The sequence below is a fragment of the Diadema setosum genome, chromosome 9 (genome assembly GCF_964275005.1).
Source record: "Diadema setosum chromosome 9, eeDiaSeto1, whole genome shotgun sequence".
In the NCBI taxonomy this organism is placed as follows: domain Eukaryota; kingdom Metazoa; phylum Echinodermata; class Echinoidea; order Diadematoida; family Diadematidae; genus Diadema; species Diadema setosum.
Genome location: NC_092693.1, coordinates 24,560,477 through 24,581,424, shown reverse-complemented (window position 1 = coordinate 24,581,424; position 20,948 = coordinate 24,560,477). Strand labels below are relative to the sequence as shown.

General features: G+C 40.1%; 1 protein-coding gene across 2 annotated transcripts in view; it reads right to left on the bottom strand.

Annotated features, from left to right (window-relative positions):
* LOC140233423 (FACT complex subunit SPT16-like) overlaps positions 1-15,299 on the bottom strand; it is a 34,079-nt gene extending 18,780 nt beyond the window's left edge. For both annotated transcript variants that reach the window (XM_072313530.1, XM_072313532.1), the window contains exons 1-11: positions 15,114-15,299; positions 13,460-13,558; positions 12,876-13,106; positions 12,239-12,331; positions 10,111-10,257; positions 5,745-5,896; positions 4,651-4,823; positions 3,781-3,871; positions 2,497-2,683; positions 1,549-1,614; positions 895-996 (exon numbers count right to left, since the gene is read on the bottom strand). In XM_072313530.1, the coding sequence (XP_072169631.1) occupies positions 895-996; positions 1,549-1,614; positions 2,497-2,683; positions 3,781-3,871; positions 4,651-4,823; positions 5,745-5,896; positions 10,111-10,257; positions 12,239-12,331; positions 12,876-13,106; positions 13,460-13,558; positions 15,114-15,182 (1,410 nt within the window). In that variant the 5' untranslated portion in view covers positions 15,183-15,299. The remainder of the gene's footprint in view (positions 1-894; positions 997-1,548; positions 1,615-2,496; positions 2,684-3,780; positions 3,872-4,650; positions 4,824-5,744; positions 5,897-10,110; positions 10,258-12,238; positions 12,332-12,875; positions 13,107-13,459; positions 13,559-15,113) is intronic.
* Positions 15,300-20,948: the final 5,649 nt, after the last annotated feature.

Genomic DNA, 20,948 nt, shown 5'->3' with positions numbered 1-20,948 from the left:
ATGGCATCACACCAGCTCACATAGTACACACATGATACCATGACCTGTTTTAGTTCATGTGACGGTACCATTACATCATAAAGATTCATCTATATAAACTAAAACTACTTTGAGACACATACAATAAGATATTGAGTCAAGCAAAGGTACTCTGTGGCCATTTTCACACTGGGAAGCTACTGACCTATAGTATAGCCTATACCTATATAGGCTATATAGGCTATATACCTATGTACAAAACACAAAGAGCAATCTTGTTTGGAAAAAATATCACATTTCTCTATGCCTCATATCATGGTAGAGGGCTTGCACACTCCTCTATAGTGTAATAATTGTAAGTATGGATTACGTGTAACAACATGGCTTTTTGACCGCTTTAGGGTCTTTAATACTGTATACGCCAAATATTTTGCGACGTTTCTATTTTCGTGAATTTCACAAGTCAGGTGCTATTCGCCAATTTAAAGACACGCGGAAATATTGAATCTGATCCTGATAGGAATGTGACGTGCATGTATACATTTCTCCATTCAGCACTAAACTCCATGATCATGAACTCGACCACTCGCGAGGTCCCTCTTCGTGAAGATTTAGACTCGCTAAATGTATGGCATAACAGTATCAGCATTTCTCTTCCAGAGGGCCCAGGCACTATATCTTACCCCAACCACTGCCAGGTACAACTTGCTTTGTCTTTTTTTTTTTGTTGTTGTTGTATGTATGATAATATGGTTTTTTTTTTGCTCTTCAAGAAGGGGGGGGGGGTTGATGAGGAACATTATGTAAAACACTTTGTCTAAGGATATATACAATAACAGACTTCATCTTTCATACGAGTACAAAGCTTCAAGCACTGTGCTCTACGGTAGCTCCCACTGGGCCTCCATCACTCACCCTGAGCTTGCTCTCCAGCACTGCCCTCCGCATCCCTTTACCCAACAACTCCTCCTGCTCCTTCTTGTTCTGGTCATTCTCCTCCTCCTGCTCATCTTCACCCTGTGGTGGTGGTTGTCATGGATACATACAGGAACAGGTGGTAGACATAATTAAGATGGTTAATGGTTGAGGTGGAAAGGAAGTAACTGCTTTCTGTAAAACTTTATCTTTAGTTAGAAAAAAAAAACAAGTTTTCTCTGCAGACATTATCACCACATAGAGTACGGCAACAAATCATCAAACTTAGATCAATCATCTGTAAATGCACTTACTGACTTCTTATATAATTCTGAACAATACTTTTTTGAGTTTATATGAAATTTTCAGTATGGATCTCATGTCTTCACACTTGTAACTGATTTTTTTAAATTTTTTTTTAAATAGTACGATCACAGACATGGATATAGTTTCGGTGTACTACATTCCAAGTCAAGCTCACAACAGTAGTGTTTGTTGAAGGCAATAAAAAGTAGACCAGGTAGCATAACAACACAGAGACTCACTACCAGAGTGCTTACAGTTCAATTGATGATTTATTCTTACATGCAATTAAGATATCTGAATATATTTGCTTCAAAATGTTAAAGGACAGTTATCTTTGGCCATGCTTACCTTCAGGAATATACCAATGTTCTTGACTTTCTTTTTGACTGGAGTTAATAACTTTGCTGCCCCCTCCTGGTGTAAAATATAGTAAAACAGCATGAAAAATGAACATTATTACAATTATTTCAACGACTACAATTTTTCAGATATAACTTTACTTTTTTAAACATCTTTGCAAAACTTTGGGTAATGTGATAATGAATATGGATACCAAATAGATGGGTCATAACAAAGTGATTTTGAAATCAATCTTCAGTGGCTACATACCAAACTCATATGCTTCATCCAGCTGTGGGATACAGTTCAGACAGATCTATCTTTTTTACTTGATTTGCTTCCTTATATCAGGAAGGACTTCATTTTTGTGCTTTCAGTAAATAATACAATAACTGATATTTCACATTTTACAACGTAGAGTTCATAACTACAGAAGGAGATAAACGTTGTAAGGTACAGAAATGACAAACTTTACCTCGAAATGAAAATACATTTTAAATAGACTTAATTGATTTGTATTGTAAGGAAACAGAGATACTGGTAATCACAGCTACAGAAAGTCAGATGTATGACAGATGTATCCTAACCTTCAGCCACAGTAGCAGAAGAAATTACACAAAATATGTGTAGACAACGATACACAAAAATGCACAATAATGATGTAATGACTACACCAGACACGACCCCAAACTTTCATTTTGGCTCACAGCCTGGATGGGGAGATTATATACTGTAAAACTAGAAATGTTAGTGTGTATTTTAATTTTGCATAATTTGCAAGAGCCAAGATTTGTGAAATTAAAATGCACACACAAAAGTTCTTGTCTACACTATATGCACTGAACGCCAGCGGCGATTTGCAAAAATTCTATGGCGCAAAAACGACTGTCGGCTCCAATTTGCGAAAATTTCATGCTGCAAAAATATCTTGCTTTACAGTAGGCAAACTTGACTTACCTCATTGACGAGCACGGTATCTCCAATAAAGAGGGCATACTTCTTGCTGGCTGAGTCCTTCCCACTGCTGTTGTCCAGGTTGGAGAAGCCGATGTTGATGCTGAAGACCATACCCTTCTTAATCGTCTCTTCTGTCTTGGCATTCAGCACCATGGTTCCTTCCCTGAATTCAATCCCAGTCAGGAACCTGGGTTGAAAACAAAATTCATGTAGCATAGATACTCAGCAAATTTCTGAGACAGCGATTAAATCTTCTTATGTAGTGAGGCAAAGAATTCCTAATACAGTATTCATCGCATAATCGGGACAGGTTGGGAGTAGCAAACACGGCCCCTTTACGCGGGGTGCCCGATTTCGCGATGAGCACTTACCATACACTAACGGCATATGACATGTACATGTAGTGCACACACACACACAGACACACACACACAACTGCGCTACCCCTCGGCGCGACCCTCTAGCTCTCACTGCATTCTCGCAATGATGTACTGTAGAGTAATCGCAACCGGGTTCTTCTTCTGTCAACTCTCTGAGTAGGAATTGCAAGCGAGCACATGGTTTTGCTTATGTAGGGGAGAAGAATGTTCGCGAAAGCATGTTTCGCAATGGCATGGATACGTATACACGGCGCTTTCATGGCTATGTACAATGTATGTACGTGTACTGGATGGACGGAGGTCAAAACACACCAGTCCGAAGCTTGCTTTGTAAGTTCGATGAAAACGACAACTGATAGGCAATCTTTGAAATATTGTTGTGGTATTTTGGTAGATTTTTTGTGTAAAATATCAACAAAATCAAAGATTGCTTGACGCAAAATTGTCCCGTTTATCAGAGGTCCCCGCCCGATTATCCAGTGAAAATAACATGCATTGGAAATGTTTCTGGGAAGCATATGTCATTTAAGCGAGGTTCCCGATTATCAGATGCCCGATTATGCGATGAATACTGTACATACTAAAATAAAAAGGTAAATATCTGATAATCCAAATAACTACTTCACTAACAAACAAAAGAAACTGCTAAATAGATAAACAAGAAAGAAACAAGTGCCATCAACATAAAAAGAAATTTAAATGAATTACAAAAATAATGAAATAACCATAAATGAATTAAATATATGAGGCATACAGGAACACTTTAAGTAATCTCAGGCCAATAACAATGTGGCAAGAGGCTTGATGTGAAGAAAAACTTTTATCATATAATAAGATGAAGAAACTTTAGTGGAAAATCAACAAAGCCATAGAGCTAAATTTTGTAAGAGCTTGAAGAACTCACCCAACATTCTTGGTGAGGTTTCCAACGAGTTCTGGTTTCTTCTGCTTGACCAGATTGACTGCTGCCTGGAACACGTCACAGGCTTTGGCACCTACAGGAGCGGAGAACAGGAAAAAAGCAAAAATACTTAAAAGTATTAGCACTCTTCAGAGCAACCTCCAAAGCTCCTTGACACACCATATGTAGGTGGCGATAGATGTGCTGGATTATGACAATCAAAATTTTACAGCCACTGCTGTCTTATACTGTATAGCAAGGGGGAATGAGTTTCCTTTTCAAATCTTTCAATTCATTTGCATCTCCTAAACATCATCATCCAGGAATTCAGAGGTCATAATGTCTCAAATCAGTCTTGGATGTCCAGAGTACAATACATTACCAACAAGTTGTCCATCATGGTACAATGAATTCTTTCCTTTTGTAGTCAGTGTGCAATACCCTATGATGGTTGGCAAACGAGTGCTTCTACCATTTAACCCAAAACTTCCAAGAGTGAACCCTCTCAAGGTTACGCCCTTAAAAATCTCATCAACAATTGTGTGCACACAGGTTGCTGACAGCAATTACACAGTTACCCCAGACCACAAAACCTAGCTAGCACAAGCCCCGGCTTCCAATCATTCCTGTCCCAGAGACCCCCCCACCGGTAACCCCTGTACCTGGCTTCAGCCCCTGCAAGATTGCCTCCTTTCAGAGAGCCTCTCGAGCCTCTAGTGAACCCTCTCAAGGCTACCCCGCTCAAAATCTAATCAAGAATTATGTGCACGCAGGTTGCTGATGACAATTACACAGTTATCCCAGACCAAAGAACCAAGCTAGCACAAGCCCTGCCTTACATTCATTCCCATCCCATAGCCCCCTGTATCATACCTGGCTTCAGTCCCTGCAAGATTGCCTCCTCCACTTCAAGGAGAAGCTGGTACACCTGCTGCTGCTGCTCGGTGGGGTCCACCAGGATTGTGCGCACGATGTTGGAGCAGTACGACTTGTACCTCACACCCATGCAGCAAGTGATGGCCCCAAAGTGCATCTTGTGTTCATCACTGAAAGGATAACAATAACATGAAAAGATGAGACATAGCAATAGAGCCACTGCTAGGAATGTCTAATGCGTAAGGAATACTTGAAGCAAAACACATAGGCTACTTTGAAACGTTTATGCATTCACATTTGAAAAAAAGACACGAGTCAAATAAAACAAAACAATAATAACAATAATAATGGGCCAAACTACAATATATTGTTCATAAACTTTTTCGTCTAGCAAAAAGAAAGCATGCAGCAAAGAGCTTGTATAACAATGTAAAAAAAAAAAAAAAATCAGGAAGAAAAGGTAGTGAACTGTTGGTGCATAGCAACTGCAATGCTTTTTCTCTTGTCTATAAAGACCATTTCTCACGGGTAGCATAAGCTTGTCTGTCATCGCTGGCCTTGTATATTTGCTTTTTTTTTCTGCAGCCTGATGATGTCAGGAATCTATTGAATTCCCAGATGGAACTGGAATGAAGTAACCCTTCAGCAGTATGGTCCCTGACTGTGGTGACAAGCCAGTCCCAGTCATGGTATCATCTGAATTCTGTCTATTTTATGGGGGGCTGTAGTGGCTGAGTGGTTAAGACGATGCAGATATGAACACAGGTTTTCATGCATGCACGACGTTAGGTCCAAACCTGCCAGTAGTGCCCTTTGGCATGGTATTTTATCCTCACTGAGAAGTCTTTTGAAGGAGATTTAACCCTGTCATTCCCAGGTGCAGGAGAGCTACACCCTATGCACATAAAAGAACCCACTTTACTTCTCTCTTAACGAGTAGGGAGAAATCCTGATAAAAAGTGGAGAAAACATACAAGATACCAGCTGATATACTTGGGTGGTGAGACCTATGGGTCACCGTCACCAAGTTGACTGTTTCGCAACCTTGGCAGACCAGGAGATTAACTGCTACTAAGAATTGATGCACTCACCTGACTACGCTGAACTTAAGGTTGTAGTTGCCCCCACTCTGAATGATGGGAGGGTAGCACATCTCCACCTGAGAGGGGTCCACCCCACCCAGGTACTTCTTCTCTTCCAGGGCCTGCTCCAGGCTCTCTGCCAGTTTGTTGTGTCGCACCTTCTGCTCATTGCACGGGAGACAAATAAATGACAGGACAGCCATTAAAGGACAAGTTCAACTACTTAGACATATGGATTGAGTGAATGCAGCAATATTAGTAGAACACACCAGTGTTTGAGGAAAATTGTAAAATCCATTCAAAAGTTACAAATTTTTGAAGTTTCTGCTCAGTCGCTGCTGGACAAGAAGACTAGTAAAGCCTGTGACGTCACATGTAAAAGGATATAAAGAAAATATGAAGAAAATTCAACATATTTTCACTTTTCTCGCATAATGAAAGAATACTCGACTTACCTTTTTCAAAAGGCAGAGGGAATAATATCACCCTTAATATACGTCAATGACTTGTTGAGGAAATGTGCACTTTTTTTCACAAAATAAAATTTTGTGGAATTCTCTTTATATTTTTGTTATATTGTTCTATGCATGTGACATCATACACTGCATATGTACATATTGCTTCATTCTCTCAATCCACATGTATATGAAGGTGGATTGTCCTTTAAGCCCAACTTTCAGAGAGAACACAATGAATCACCTTCACTTGCAAACATACCTAAATGCTGGTGGCTACCACTTAAAGGGTGTGTACAGTTCTGGTCGAGGTGTAGATTTAGCTTTTAACATTTTGCGAGATATTCAGAAACCACTCTATGAGATGTAAGGGGGACTGCAGTTCTAAGGGGTATCAAAAGTTTATTCGATGAAAATCGGTTTTGAAATGGCTGATATCCAAAAACAAGGTGAAACAAAGAGATCCTAATACAGTTGTGGCATGTCGCCTTTTATTATTAGCACTTTTTTTGATATCTCAGCCATTTGAAAACCAATTTTCATCAAATAAACGTTGAATCCTTCTTAGAATTACATGCTCTTTCATATTTTATAAGAGGCTTTTCATTATCTCACTTAGGAATGTTCAAAACATGAATCCCTACCTCAACCAGTACTGTACAGTCCCTTTAAAGACCTAATAAAATGCTTGCAAAATTTTTTAATATGCAAAAGAAATGTAAAATATATGTCATGATTATCAATGTTAATATGTTGTCAGTGTCGTTCCGGTTTTCATTGCTTCTAGAAACTCCCCCAAATATCACATTTTTGGAGGACCCCGTTGCAGCTTTTGCGAAAAAGATAGTCACGTGACCAACACCCCTGAACCGATTGATGACGTATAAGCACGGAGTTGTGCTCAGTTAGCAGACGCCGCTCAGCACAAGCACTCAGATTACTAGCTTGGTACACGCGCGTACACGATAGCTAGCCCGGCCAGGCCCGGGCCCCGCGGGATGTGCGCTCCCGGTCGACACACTGACTGTCGACATGTACGCATTACCACGTACATTATCACTAAGTTAGCTTGCACAGATACCTGGTACCTCGAGCATAATGTCTTCCCCTATATGGGTAAACTTCGACAGTGACATTGATGATGATGATGGAGACTGCAGCTCTGACGATAGCGGAGAGGAAGAGGAGGCACATGAAGTTGAAGGGGAAGATGGGGAGGGAGAGGCAGCCGATGAACCAGAACGTTATCGTGGGGCTGCACCTTACCGATATGAACCAGCTGCATCTCCCCGCTGCCAGTGCAAGAGCGTATGAACATGGCACCAAGCCCGAGAATAGACCTCACGGAAACGATCGCCTGGGAAATACAGAGTGGTATGTCTGGTATGCCCCCATATAGTTTAACGTTAGAAAGGATACACTGTATTCTACATGACTGACATTGTAAGTTGTAACTATACACAGCCCAGTCGCCGCTGTACATACGTAGCGCGACAGGGCTGTACCAACGAAGCTCCAAACACGAAGAGGGTCCAACGATAGCATGCGATCGGATTGAATTTTGATACTTTAGATCATTTTTTTGTCACTTCAAACTCATCTGACGAACAAAATGATAATGAGACTTCATATATCTATGCTATGAATATTGAAATTTAGATTTGATAACTTACCTAAAATGATGGTTATATGCAGCATGTGTGAACGGTTCACGAACGGTACATCGTCTTTCACGCCAGGCCATTTCCAATATCCGGGAGGTCACATGATCTGAATGCCCTTTCAAAAGGTCGCGCTGTCGACCGTGCTGCTACACCAACACTCAAGCAGCGCATCGCACGCACGCAAAAGATTTCCGCAGAGATCAAGGCGCCATTTTGAATTCTGCAACGATGAACCCTGACGGTGTTAGGGAATCCGCCAGAAAGTATCATTTTTTGGTTCCACGGACTTATCACGAGGGCTCTCAATGGACTTACGAACCTTCTGTAATACAAGCATGCACTTAAGGTGAGTAACGTTTGGTAACGTGTACATTGTTTATAAAGAACGTATAAATTTTCATAAGTTTTGTAGTTGTGTTGTGGTTCCCCACTTTGTAGGTGCCCGCTCGTTGGTCAGACGCTGTATTCGCGTAGCGTATTAACAGCGTCTGGTCGGGCTATGTAAGTTGTAACTGTCTAGTAAGTAGATTAGAAGAACAGGCCCAGCTCGCTCACAAAGTGAGCGGCTACTCCGGCCGCAGCAAGCAAGCGGGAGCGTCCCGGCCGTGGCCTGGCCCGTCGGCCGGCGCTTACAAGTTAAACTACCACTGGGTACCAGTAGTAGTCTAGTAGTAGATCTAGTAGCAGTCTACTAGTAGTTATAATAGTCTACTAGTAGTAGTACCTGTCTACTAGTACTACTACTAGTAGTGTACTATTACCACTACGGCACTAGGTGTAGTAGACTAGTAAGTAGTAATAGCAGAATCTTTGGTAGTAGTACAGAGGCTACACTCTAACGATTAACGGTTAGGGGGATATGTTGTTACAGGGTGGGTCGTGGCTAAAAAAAAAAAAAAAAAAAAAAAAAAAAAAAAAAAAAAAAAAAGCCCAACACGTTAACCAGTTTCCCATAGTCAGTTTCTGCAATATGATCAGTAATTTAGATGCGTCATTTTCTAAGAAAAACGATACCAAGAATGATCGTCAATTTTGGTCGAGTAGTTTTTGTTTTATGCTAAAAATCATACTGTGGAAGGAAGCCCAAACGCCGTGACCGATGAATGCCACGGTGGGGCTGGATTCACGAGTAGGTCTAGGCCTATAAAGCAGGCGAGTCGCCGTAGTATTAGTACAGACACGCAGTGGTGGTGGGGCTATCGTGAAATAGGCCCCACCGCAGTCACGCGTGCACGTTTATAGCAAGCAAGGGTAGGTCCTCCTAGGGTTTAGGGTTAGGTAGGGTTGTATTTATGGTTAAATTGGCCGTTAAATTAGTCGAGCCGAGGGCCATATTATGAAGTCATTTTCGCCGCATTCACGAGTATTCACTGTGGAAGGCAGCCCCACCGCCGTGCTTACCTACCGAGATGAACGCCACACGGTGGGGCTGAAACAGGCGAGTCGCCGTAGTATTACTATTAGTACAGACAAGCAGTGGTGGGGCCTATTTCACGAGTTTGCCGAAAATAATGGATATCCAAGCGTACCACAGTTGTAATCTGTATTATTGGCAGTATTAAATCCGATACAGTTCATTAAATATTCTTTTGTCTAAAGGCTTAGCCAATGACAATAGTGCAGCGCAGCACCTGCTATGCGCTCGCTAGCTCGCTCCCCCGCCAGCGCTAGCCAGTGCAGCCGCCGGCCGGCCGCGCGCCGGCTGTCGCTGCGCTGCGCTAGCATAGCCTTGCCAGCTCGCTGGCTACGGCTAGAGACTGGTCGTGAACGACTCCGTTCTTAGACGTCATCACAATTTAGAAGTGATAGTGCGCCGCATGCGGTGAAAGTATAGCAAGTTTTCCAAAACCGAGGAAATTGCATCCATTATGTTAACAAATATAGAACAAAATTCAGAACAGTAAAAAACCCCGCACAACCATAGAATTACTTAGAATTTAACATTTAATATTATTACATCATTGAGAAAAAAAATGCCTAAACCATTTTATTAGGTCTTTAACAGTACTGTTTGACAATTGATTCAAACTTACACTGAAAGGGAGATTGGAAATCATGGGATAATCTGTTCTCAATGATGGCAAGAGCTAATGTCGTGGAAAACCATCCAGCCAAGGAAAAAATGGACTGATATTTAATCAAATCAGGGCATCCACTAAATTTTGAGGAACTTGGATCAGAAGTGAAAATAAAACTGAACTGAATTAAGTCCACCCCTCCCCCATCCCCAGCCCCACTCTCTTTCCCGCGACTCGCCTTGTCAGCGTCGACAATCTCCATGATGTCCTCCTTCAGCTTCTTGGTGAAGACGTCGCAGGTCACCTGACATGCCTTCTTGATCATGTTGATCTCCTTCTCCTCCTTCACAGCCATCATCTTGGCAAAGTCTGAGCTGATGTCAACCTGATTTAACAAGCACACGAGGTGAAACGATTTCTCAGTGCTTTTATGACATCATCACATGTCAGTGAGAGGAAGAATAGTTAACTCTACTCAATGTCCAGCTGCTTTTTTTTTTGTTTTTGTTTTTGCTTTTGTATTTTATTCCAGTATGCAGGGAAATTGTTCGCTTTCTATTAGATGAACACTTTTTATCAAACAATTACTGTTAAAGTGCACTCCCGTTATAACGAACACGGTTATAACAACATTCCATTTACAACAAAGTTAAAATTCAAGCTGGAACATTATACAAGGGGAGTCCACTGTATGTATTGTGGAATCTCTGAGCATTAACTTCTTGGGACCAGGGAAATCACTCGTTTTATCAGAATTTTTATTACATCAGTGCCCTTTTTTGTAACAGTATAAAATCATGTACTGGTATATTTCTCCAGATTTTACTATGAAATGCATTTTCATCATTTCTGTATGAAGTGTAGAGTTCAAAATGAAAAATACACTAATTAACAAGAAATAAACAAAAACACTGCTAGAAGATACAATCATTAAACAGGAGATCCGGGGGTCACGCGCTCACCCGAGTATCGCAATTTCACCTTCCATGCATTCTTGCACACTCATACCTGAGAACATTGGAAACTGAGGTCTGCATATATGGATCCCCCTCCTCAACTCCAGGGTGGAGGGGGGGGGGGGCAGGCAGCTGGAACTAAAGTCATCAATGTACAAACTCATGGTATTAACTTTGCTTTTAATACCATTTCTGGTTCTAGAGTAGAAGATTTTAAATATTCCTTAATGGGGGGGGGGGGGGGGGGGCTAGGGGCCCCCAAGAGGGACATGGTGCCCATTTGAAGGAATTGAGATTCTATCCCCCTAGGGATGCTACCTGCTAAGTTTGGTCAAAATTCATCATGAGGTTTTCAAAAAGAAGATGAACATGTACAATTCAGGTCCCATTAGGACCCATCCCCATCCCCTCTCCTGGGTCCCAAAGGGGGGGGGGGGCACCCCTGATTCCGCCAATTCCATGAACAAACTTGAAACTACAGTCATCAATGTACTAACTCATAATATTATCTAAGCCCTGTCACTTCTGGTTCTAGAGAAGATTTTTAAAGATTCCTTAATTTTAGGGGGTTTGGGCCCCCTGGGGGCCCCCAGGTGGGCCATGGTGCCCATTTGAACAAATTGAGATCCTATCCCCCTAGGGATGCTACCTACCAAGTTTGGTGAAAATCAGACATGGGGATCTCAAAGTGAAGATGAAAATGTACAATTTAGGCCCCATTAGGACCCCTCCCAAGCCCCCTCCCATGGGTCCCAAGGGGAGCGCCCCCGATTCCCCCATGAACAAACTTGAAACTACAGTCATCAATGTACTAACTCATAGTATTAACTAAGCCCTATCACTTCTGGTTCTAGAGAAGAAGATTTTTAAAGATTCCTTAATTTTAGGGGGTTTGGGCCCCCCTGGGGCCCCCCAGGTGGGCCATGGTGCCCATTTGAACAAATTGAGATCCTATCCCCCTAGGGATGCTACCTGCCAAGTTTGGTGAAAATCGGTCATGGGGTTCTCAAGAAGAAGATGAAAATGTAAAACGTTTACGCACGCCAGACGAAGGGCGACGCAATAGCTCACTTGAGCCTTTGGCTCAGGTGAGCTAAAAAGGACACTAAATGAAATGAAGAGCAGGAACATTTTACTTTGTCATTACAGAAGACACCTCTCTCCACAAACAAAAAACAATTGTTCAAATGATACAAATGATACAAATGCTTTGGTAAATACCAACAACAGCATCTTTCACAAACCACCACCACCACCACCAACACCAAAAGAACCAACAAACAACCAAATAGAACAAAAGAAAACAAAATAAAAAACAAAACACTGGACTGATAAATTCACAATGAAATCTGCTCAATCCCAGTCTTTGCAGTTTGCTCGAAGACACAATGTTGTGACCAGAATCCTCACCGGTTTCAGTCCTCCAGAAGAGAGAGCTGACCTCCATGCCTCCATGAAGTCACCGGGAAATTTGTCCTTCTGGAATGTACCAATAGTGCTGCCCTGTGAAGAGACCACATAAAAATAGAGGCTGCTAAATACACAAATCCAAACATCTGCATATGCTACTTAACTTTGGTGTACCATCAGTCTTTACTTGCCTTTCAAATGGGTAAACTCTGTATTGTTCAACAACGATGTTTTCCACTTATAATTTCATTTTTCCATCTGTACTTTCAATTGATGCATTGCTTCTGCTAGTCTTACTCACAAATTTTTATATTAAATCTGTCCTCCTCGATGTCCATCCATTCCTTACGAGATGCTAATATTCCTGAAGACTCTGTACAGAACTACAGTAAGCCCACATGTCTAGAGGTAGAGCATTATGATTAATCCAGTATTTCTAGCCAACATCCTTACTCCAAAAAATTCTAAACGAAGTTGAAAAAACCTGACTTCCTCCAAGATCGCCATCACGACATCTAAATGTAAATGAATGAACTATCTTTACCATGGTAACTATCTTTCTTTTGCTTAATTTACTTTCTTTTAAAATCCCAGTCTAGCTATGTTTATACATAGCCCAGCATGACCTCTGCCTGACCTCTCTACTGCCCTTGATGGCCGCCACCAGCTTGTCAAAGTTGGCTTTGTTGGAGTCACCCTTCTCCCGGACGAAAAGCGTGATGGCAGGCACGCCGTTCTGGTTCTCCTTCTCCTGATTGGACGAGACCTGGCGCAGGAACTCCACCTTCTTCTTGCTGGCCAGGAAGTAGATGTGTTCTTGGCACAGTACCATGACGGTGTCTGTGAGCTCGTAGCCAAACAGCCACGTCTGTTTGAGCAATAGAATACAGACATCATAATCAAAAATTAAAAAAGCATTTCCTTGACTCTTGTTATCCGATTTTTTTTAGTCATTTTTTTTTTTGGTCATTTTTTTTTTTTGGGGGGGGGGGAGGGGGAGAGTGTCAAAGGAAATATCAAGCACATAAATAAAATCTCAGTCATAAACATTACAAAAAGCATTATATCAAAGAATTTAGAACTGTATATATAAACAAATGTGTTTATCTTTTTATCTTTATCTGCATTCGATGATTCCACATACCAGTATACATGTACAATGTATGCTTGGTGTAAATTCCACTTTATAGTCTTTAAATATAGTGAAAAATGAAAACCTACCTGGAGAGCAGTAGACTTGGCATACACAACATCCTCGTCAACTCCCACAGCTGTCACTATGGCATCAGTTGACTTCAGCTTGCTGTTCTCTGCCGGAGACTGCAAAGCAGAAAATCCATACGTCACAAGAATTCACTATACACCATATCTTTTTAAGAAAATAACAACAAAAAGCATTTTGACATAATATGTTATAACATAATATAATATAATATATTTATAATGTAATGTATCGTAATAATTATAATATAATCTAATCAATATATAATATATCATATCATATCAGATACCATATCATACAATATGATATACAATTGTAATACATTATACAATAAATGTAAGATAGTATACTATATTTACTGTAATATCTGCAGGATATTAAGAATCATGGATTCATTGAGATACATGTATTACTCTAGTTAGAACTACAATAAAATGTGAGCCCACTTCATGGACAGATAAGAAGTCTTGGAAGCTCAACATTCTTTTCCTTTCCTTCTTTGTTTTGTATTTGTCCATTTGGGTGGCATGGCATAAACTCACGGCTTTGTATACAAGTGGCATACATTGCAAGTTAGCCAGTGTCAACTTTTTGCTAACAAAGTGGAATTATAAGAGGCCAGACTCTATAGGAAACCCACATTCAATTCCCTTTTCCTCCTTTAACCAGGTTAACCTACTGGTAATTAAAAGGCCCCCCCCCCTCCAAAAAAAAAAAAAAAATATGATGCTAATGGCCTCATATTCACATTATTAATGTAACATTTTTGTATCATAGTCTTGTAATTTCACTAACAAGTCACAGTCATTTAATCTTTGCTTTGTACTTCAGATTTCATTCCACAAACCTGCCTCACATGACAAGAAAAAAGTTCTCCTGGCTACACACAATACATTGACACATTGCTGCAAACTTGTTGCAACTCGAATTTGAAGCTTACAATAGTTCCTACATTGTAGAGTCTACATAAATTTATAGACCCTATTGTCTTATTTGCCTTCTTGTCAGTAGATACTCTATTAAGTCTGCTTCCTATACCTTGAAGATTCTTGCAGAACTTGGTGACTTGATGACAGGATGTGTCATACAGGACGAGTAGGGTGCATGTGACAAATGATTTCTGACATAGGGGGTCTATACCATAGAATTTTGATAGAAGTCTAACGTTACTATTAATAGAATATTCTATTCAGTTAGCCAGAAAAATTCAGTGAATTCATGTAGATTATCTACATCACAGGGCCTTTAATCATGTTAATGTAAACTGAAATATTCAGTGTAAAGTTTTACTGCAAATGCATGGTAGTGGTGTGTAGTCAGTGCAGCATGCCGCAGGTTTGTTAATTAGTATCAGCAGCTCGATAGCTCTTGTCTAGCCCCCAAAATGGACTCATGTTTTCGGTAGTGGAGCCACCTAACACGTTAACAGTTAGTATTACACTGGTCTCATACAAAGCCTAATCTAAGAAACCGAACTTGCTTAGACAGAAGCATAAAACTGGTAGTCACAAAATAGCAAATCAATGAGAAAACATGCTGTACATGCATGTCATGACATGACTATGTCATGAGGACTTCTTGAATAACAAACGTTAGGTAGGTAAACTTGCTCCGTCTCATTCTGCTAAGGAAACAACATGATTTGTCGCTTACCTCCCATTCATCATAAATCCTCTTCATACGCCGATAAAACGCATCTTTATCAACTGCTATGTTCGCCATTATGAGGAGAACTCTGTAGCAGTTAGGAAAGCAAGAAATTACGCGTCTTTGCCAATAAAGTCTTGATAATTTTGCTCACAGTTCACAGTTCACAACTTCAGAACGAGTAAAAATGACCTTCCCTACTTTATACGTTGTATACTAACATACAGTGAATGTGTGTACTCGTATATCCCCCGGACGCTCACGCTGTGCATACGGGCCTGTGTAAATGCATGCACGATCTACACCATGGAGAGCCCGAGTCTCATGAACCATTTTGGCGCGCCTGAATCTATCCTCTGAACATGGTGGTTCGAAATCGTAGAATCCTATGGTATCTTCAAATAGACTTGCTAATGCTAATACTTGACTACGCGACATCGCAGCATCGCTAGCTGTTGCGTGCAACCAAAAACTGTGAGTTCCAGTTCATCGCTAATTTTGTCACACGAAAAACAAATATTGATGACAAAACAGCACAGAAAATTGAAAAGAAAATGAGAAGTGTGATCCCCAATGCCACGTTTGGTATCAAAGATCACAATTTTATTTGTTTGTAACCGTTTTCCAGTAGAATTTGATTTTTTTCCATCATCATTACTGTGTCATTCATTTTCATGTGCATGAATTTGTGTAAGGATTTTTCTATTTCATAACTCACTTCTTCTACTGCGCCTTGAGCACGTTAGTTATGTGGAATTGGCGCATTATAAGTACCCTGTATTATTATTATCATTATTATAATCATAAACAACGCATTTTGTGCTTATATTATGCGGCAACAAACATGTTATTGTTGCCCATGACACCGCTCTATTTCTCTTCTTTACCTTTTATGAATTTAACTTTTCTTAGCTATTGCATAAGCAATGTTTGTTTTATGTATATAATTACAAATTACCAGTACAATGTATTATATTTCATTTATGTATCTAGGTCCTACATTATATACCAGATGGTATATTTTGTCGAGGGATTAATCAAGCCACGTGTCCGCCATTATTAAAGGACAAGTTCACCTTCATTAACATAAGGATTGAGAGAATGTAGCAATATTAGTAGAACACATCATTGAAAGTTTGAGGAAAATCGGACAATCCGTTCAAAAGTTATGAATTTTTGAAGTTTTTGTACAGTCACCACTGGATGACAAGACTTTACTGCAGTGTATGATGTCACATGCGTACAACAATATAAGGAAAATATAAAGAGAATTTCACAAAATTTCATCTTTTGAAAAAAAGTACACATTCCCTTGACTTGTTACTGACATAATGTTATGGGTAATATTATTCCCATTGCCTTTAGAAAGAGGCAAGTCAAGTGCCCTTTTATTATGCGAAAAAAGTGAAAATATGTTGAATTTTCTTTACATTTTCTTTATACTGTTGTACTCATATGACATCACGAGCCTTAGTAGTCTCCTCATCCAGCGGTTCCAACACAAAAATTTTAAAAATTCATAACTTTTGCATCGATTGTCCAATTTTCCTCAAACTTTCACTGATGTGTTCTACTGATGTTGCTGCATTCTCTCAATCCTTATGTTTATGAAGGTGAACTTGTCCTTTAATATTCAGGGCGCGCGGGCGTCGACTGTAGAGTGGCGATTGCCGGGGGGGGGGGTGGCCGCAAGGGCAAGGGCCAGTTGACCCCACCCCCATGTGGGGAGGCAAACATATCAAAATTTTCTTGCTTCATTCATTGAATATTGTTCAAATATGTCACCCTCCCCTCCCCCCCCCCCCCCCGCCGCTATAAGGAACCGGGATCCTCTTGCTCGTTTGTTTGTTTGGTTTTTTGTGTGTGTGTGTGTGTGTGTGTGTGTGTTTGTTTTTTGTTTTTTTGTTTTTTTTTGCTAACAAGCAAAAATAGAATAACTAGGGGCCTATTATACTTTGCCCCTCCCCCCGTTCCGCCGGCCCTGTCCCACACCTCCTCCATGCATTTTTGATAGAAAAAAATTCCAAATATTTCACCAAAAATGTACACCAAATTGCTGAATTTCAGTTCTGAAAATACAAAATTTCCCTTTATTTGTTAGTCTTATTAGAGGAGGGATACCCCATCCCCAAACCCCCCTTTTAAGTCGCTTCGCTCCCCCGCATATAGATCTTGAGTTTTGCCCCCTCTTATGATTTTGAAAACTGGTCGACGCCTGTGTACTTGATAAACATGGAGGTCGAGTTCCCATTTTATGAACAGTCATGTGTTAGGGAGCCTATAGGCCTATCAGAGTTTTGAAAAAAAAATGCTGTTTGGAATTTCGGGATTTAAAAGTTCCGTGGAGGTCTTTTAAAATTAGCCTTTTCAAAGGTTTGCTGAAATTGGGTAATTTGAAATGGCCGTGACTTGTGAGTGTGTCTAGACAACACTTTAGAAATGATATTTCAGCACAAGGAGTAGGCCTTAGTATACCTTTACATTCATTCTATTGTAATTTCGATGTATTGAGTGCAAGGCCCATTCCACATTCCTACAAGCTTGTCTTTTACGTGCAATGGGGCCCTCTTTTCCATTAACGCAATTATTTTGAATATTTATATCATAATATTATGCACTTTTTGTTGTAATAAATATTGTTCGTTTACTTTGTTTTCTTTGAATTTGTATCGACAACATGGATTGTGTTATTGGAAATATTCATTTGAATTTGATCATAAGCGTCTTTAATCCTCTATCCTATAGACAGCTAGCAATATAAGGCCTATAGTTCAATGTTTTGTTATCGCTCGCTCGGATAGAATATAAATTTAACTGGTTTTCTCCCTGGACGAACAGCGTGATAGAAATTAGCCCTGGTTGATTAAGGTGAATTTTTCTACAAAGTAGGCCTAGAACACTTCATTTGGAGGCTGGCTCGTGGACACGCTTTCGTTCAGATTCAGGCTAGTGCAAACATATATTCCTTCGATTGTTTAGATTGTTTCAGAAAACACCTGCAATAAGCCAGTTCACAGTTCCAAGCTGAGCATGTGAAGACAAAGGTCATTGCAGACCTTTTCTTGAGATGGATTTGCAACTGACGTATTCAAAACCTATAAGATAGGGCTTCATGACAACTGTATGTGTTGTTCTAAACCAGGTGCATTGGCTATTGGTATTTGAAGGTGAATGTGCATTCTTTTCAGCAACATTAACAAAAGCCATTCACGCAGCACTGACACATGCAAATTACCATACTTCCTGCATGGCTGTTTTCAACTGCTCTTAATTATTGAAGACGATTCTATGTTTTGCAAAGTCTGTGGTTGGAGAGGTCTGAGCCTATGTGTTGAGCAGTGAACTAGCTTTCGGCGTGACCTTCGCCCCCAAGTTTCAGGACTGAAGCAGACATTGGAGCTTTCGTGAATTATATGAAGAAGGTTTAATTTTCAACACGTCATGTGTTTATGAAGAATTACATGTAGGTACTACAATACCCAGAACTTTTACACGGATAGGCTTATAGACAACATACACCTTTCGAATTGCGCTGATGCGAAGTAGTAAAACAGGGGCAATCCCTGCAATCCGCATGCAAACATCATTTATTGGCGGTAACTTCAGTCACTGCTCCGAATTACTTATTTCGCGCGCTACGCCATTCATATCTCTCTTTCGGAGATTGGTATACCATTAAACAGGTGTATTATACCATCCCACTAGGCCTATTCCAGCAGGGATTTGCTCTCCCTCCTTGAAGTCTCCCTCAACCCACCTTACATTCAGGTTTACCAAAATGTTACTCTATGTTAATATATTACCGTAAATGACATTTGGAAAAGATAAACAGAAAGGGAGAGAAGGGGAGTGCGAAGACTCTACAGTGCTATCAACTGTCATTCAAAGACATCGACATTGTGTAACCTTGGTCATTTTATTTCCATCCCTTTCATTATGTGAGGGGGTATTAACACAGCACTGGCAGATGATTGTCCATTAATCATAGCACATTTTGCCTGTGCACCTTGACAGAGAAAAACAAATGTAGGCTACAAAGGCATATTCATTCATGTAAAGTTAAGTCGTTAAAGATAATGTTACCCCATACCGAAACAGACTGTAAAGGAGTATGAAATTTGCTATACTTTAATATCTAGTTATATTGGTTTACAGTCAGATATGAAAAATCTGAAAATGAAAAAGCGCTCACTTTCTTTTTGTGCTGAGTGCTGAGGTCTTTTCAGCATTCAATCATGTTTAGTGCTCTAAACTATGGGACATTCATGAAGATGAGCAAGTTATATCATCACGCTCCTGCCGGGAAAGTTACACTGATAAGAAAGGATCACGCACTTTTCTTTTCTTTTTTTTTTGGCATTGACATAAAGGAGCTATAAATACAGACTATATATAGAATTCATATCCCTGTCGTAAAATGGCCTTGAGAAATTATTTTCATTTGATTATTATTCTGTTATGCATGGCAGGGACCACGGAACGTTTTCGGGTGAGAGGCAGAGGCTCAGAGGACAGTGGTATTCCACCCCCCCCCCCCTTGAACTTATCTAAGGATGGAACCTTCTAGTCATGGGTATTGTGGCTGTTCTTCCCGATTTTTTTTTGTCCGATTTGTCTTTCAGAGCCAAACACATGGGGGGCTTCAGCACCCCAACCCTATACATGGTTAATTCCGCTGTCCCTGCATGAGTGGAATATTGAACAGGCCCTGTCACAGATCATTTACATCTTTAGAAATGCACAAGAGTGTCTAATGACGGTGTTCTGCGTAGTCTCATTTTGTTCATCTGTATACCTATAATCATAATAATTTTGTATAGTTTCGAAACACTACACTGCGTCATCCCACTACATATTTTATTAGTCAAATGACGAGAGAGATTCGATCTTGTTTCCGTAATTTCCTTCAATATTATTTTCTTTCATCATGACAGGGCCTACTTATTAATGTCTCACGCAATAAACATTATTTGAATTTGTCTCATATGCGACGTTTTCTTTGAAAAGAAAACTGCTCAGGGTGCATGTGGAGGTTATTTTTTTTTTTTTTTTTTAGTTCATGTCTTTTTTATTCCCATTGTCTCTATATACATAAAATTTTGTACTGTTTTTTTTTTTTATTCCGAATTTTATCACTTGCGCTAGCCATCATCCACGCAACATTAATATTGTGCGGAGAAATTTACTGAGCAACACAAGAATCAATATCAACAACAACAAAACATTGAATATTCAAGCACCTCTAACTAAAAATTTGTTAGTAAATTTCAAAACATTGTCGGCAGCAAGAAAATTGTGTGATTTTTCTTGTTCTGATATTTGAAGTAAAAAGAAACACTTTAAATTCTACCCAGTAATGTGGATTGATGGAGAAGTTTTCAACAATATTTATATGCGAGTATTGTTATACGACACACGGCCGGCGCCACGTTTTCAAAAGTGGGGTGGGGGCAAATATTTCTACTGCCACTTCCGGGTTATATCAGCAAAGCAAAAAAAAAAACAAACAAACAAAACAGGTCAAGGTTTCATCGGCTGACCAATAAAAAAAGTCGCTCTGTTGCAATCTTCGGGTGTCACTTCAGGGATTTAAAAAAAAAGTGGAGGGGCCCAAAGTGGTCACAGCCTATATATTCCTATGTATTGTGGGAAAAAAAAAAAAAAAAAAAAGGTGTGTGTGTGTGTGGGGGGGGGGGGCGAACCCAATCGGCCCCGGTTCCGCCGGCCCTGCGACACATACTATTTCGGTTCTACTGTTTTCATTCAGTTTCAGTCAATTTCTCTCTTCTCTTTGCTCCTCTCTTCTCCATGCATATCCAATACCGCCCTTCTCTCTATCTC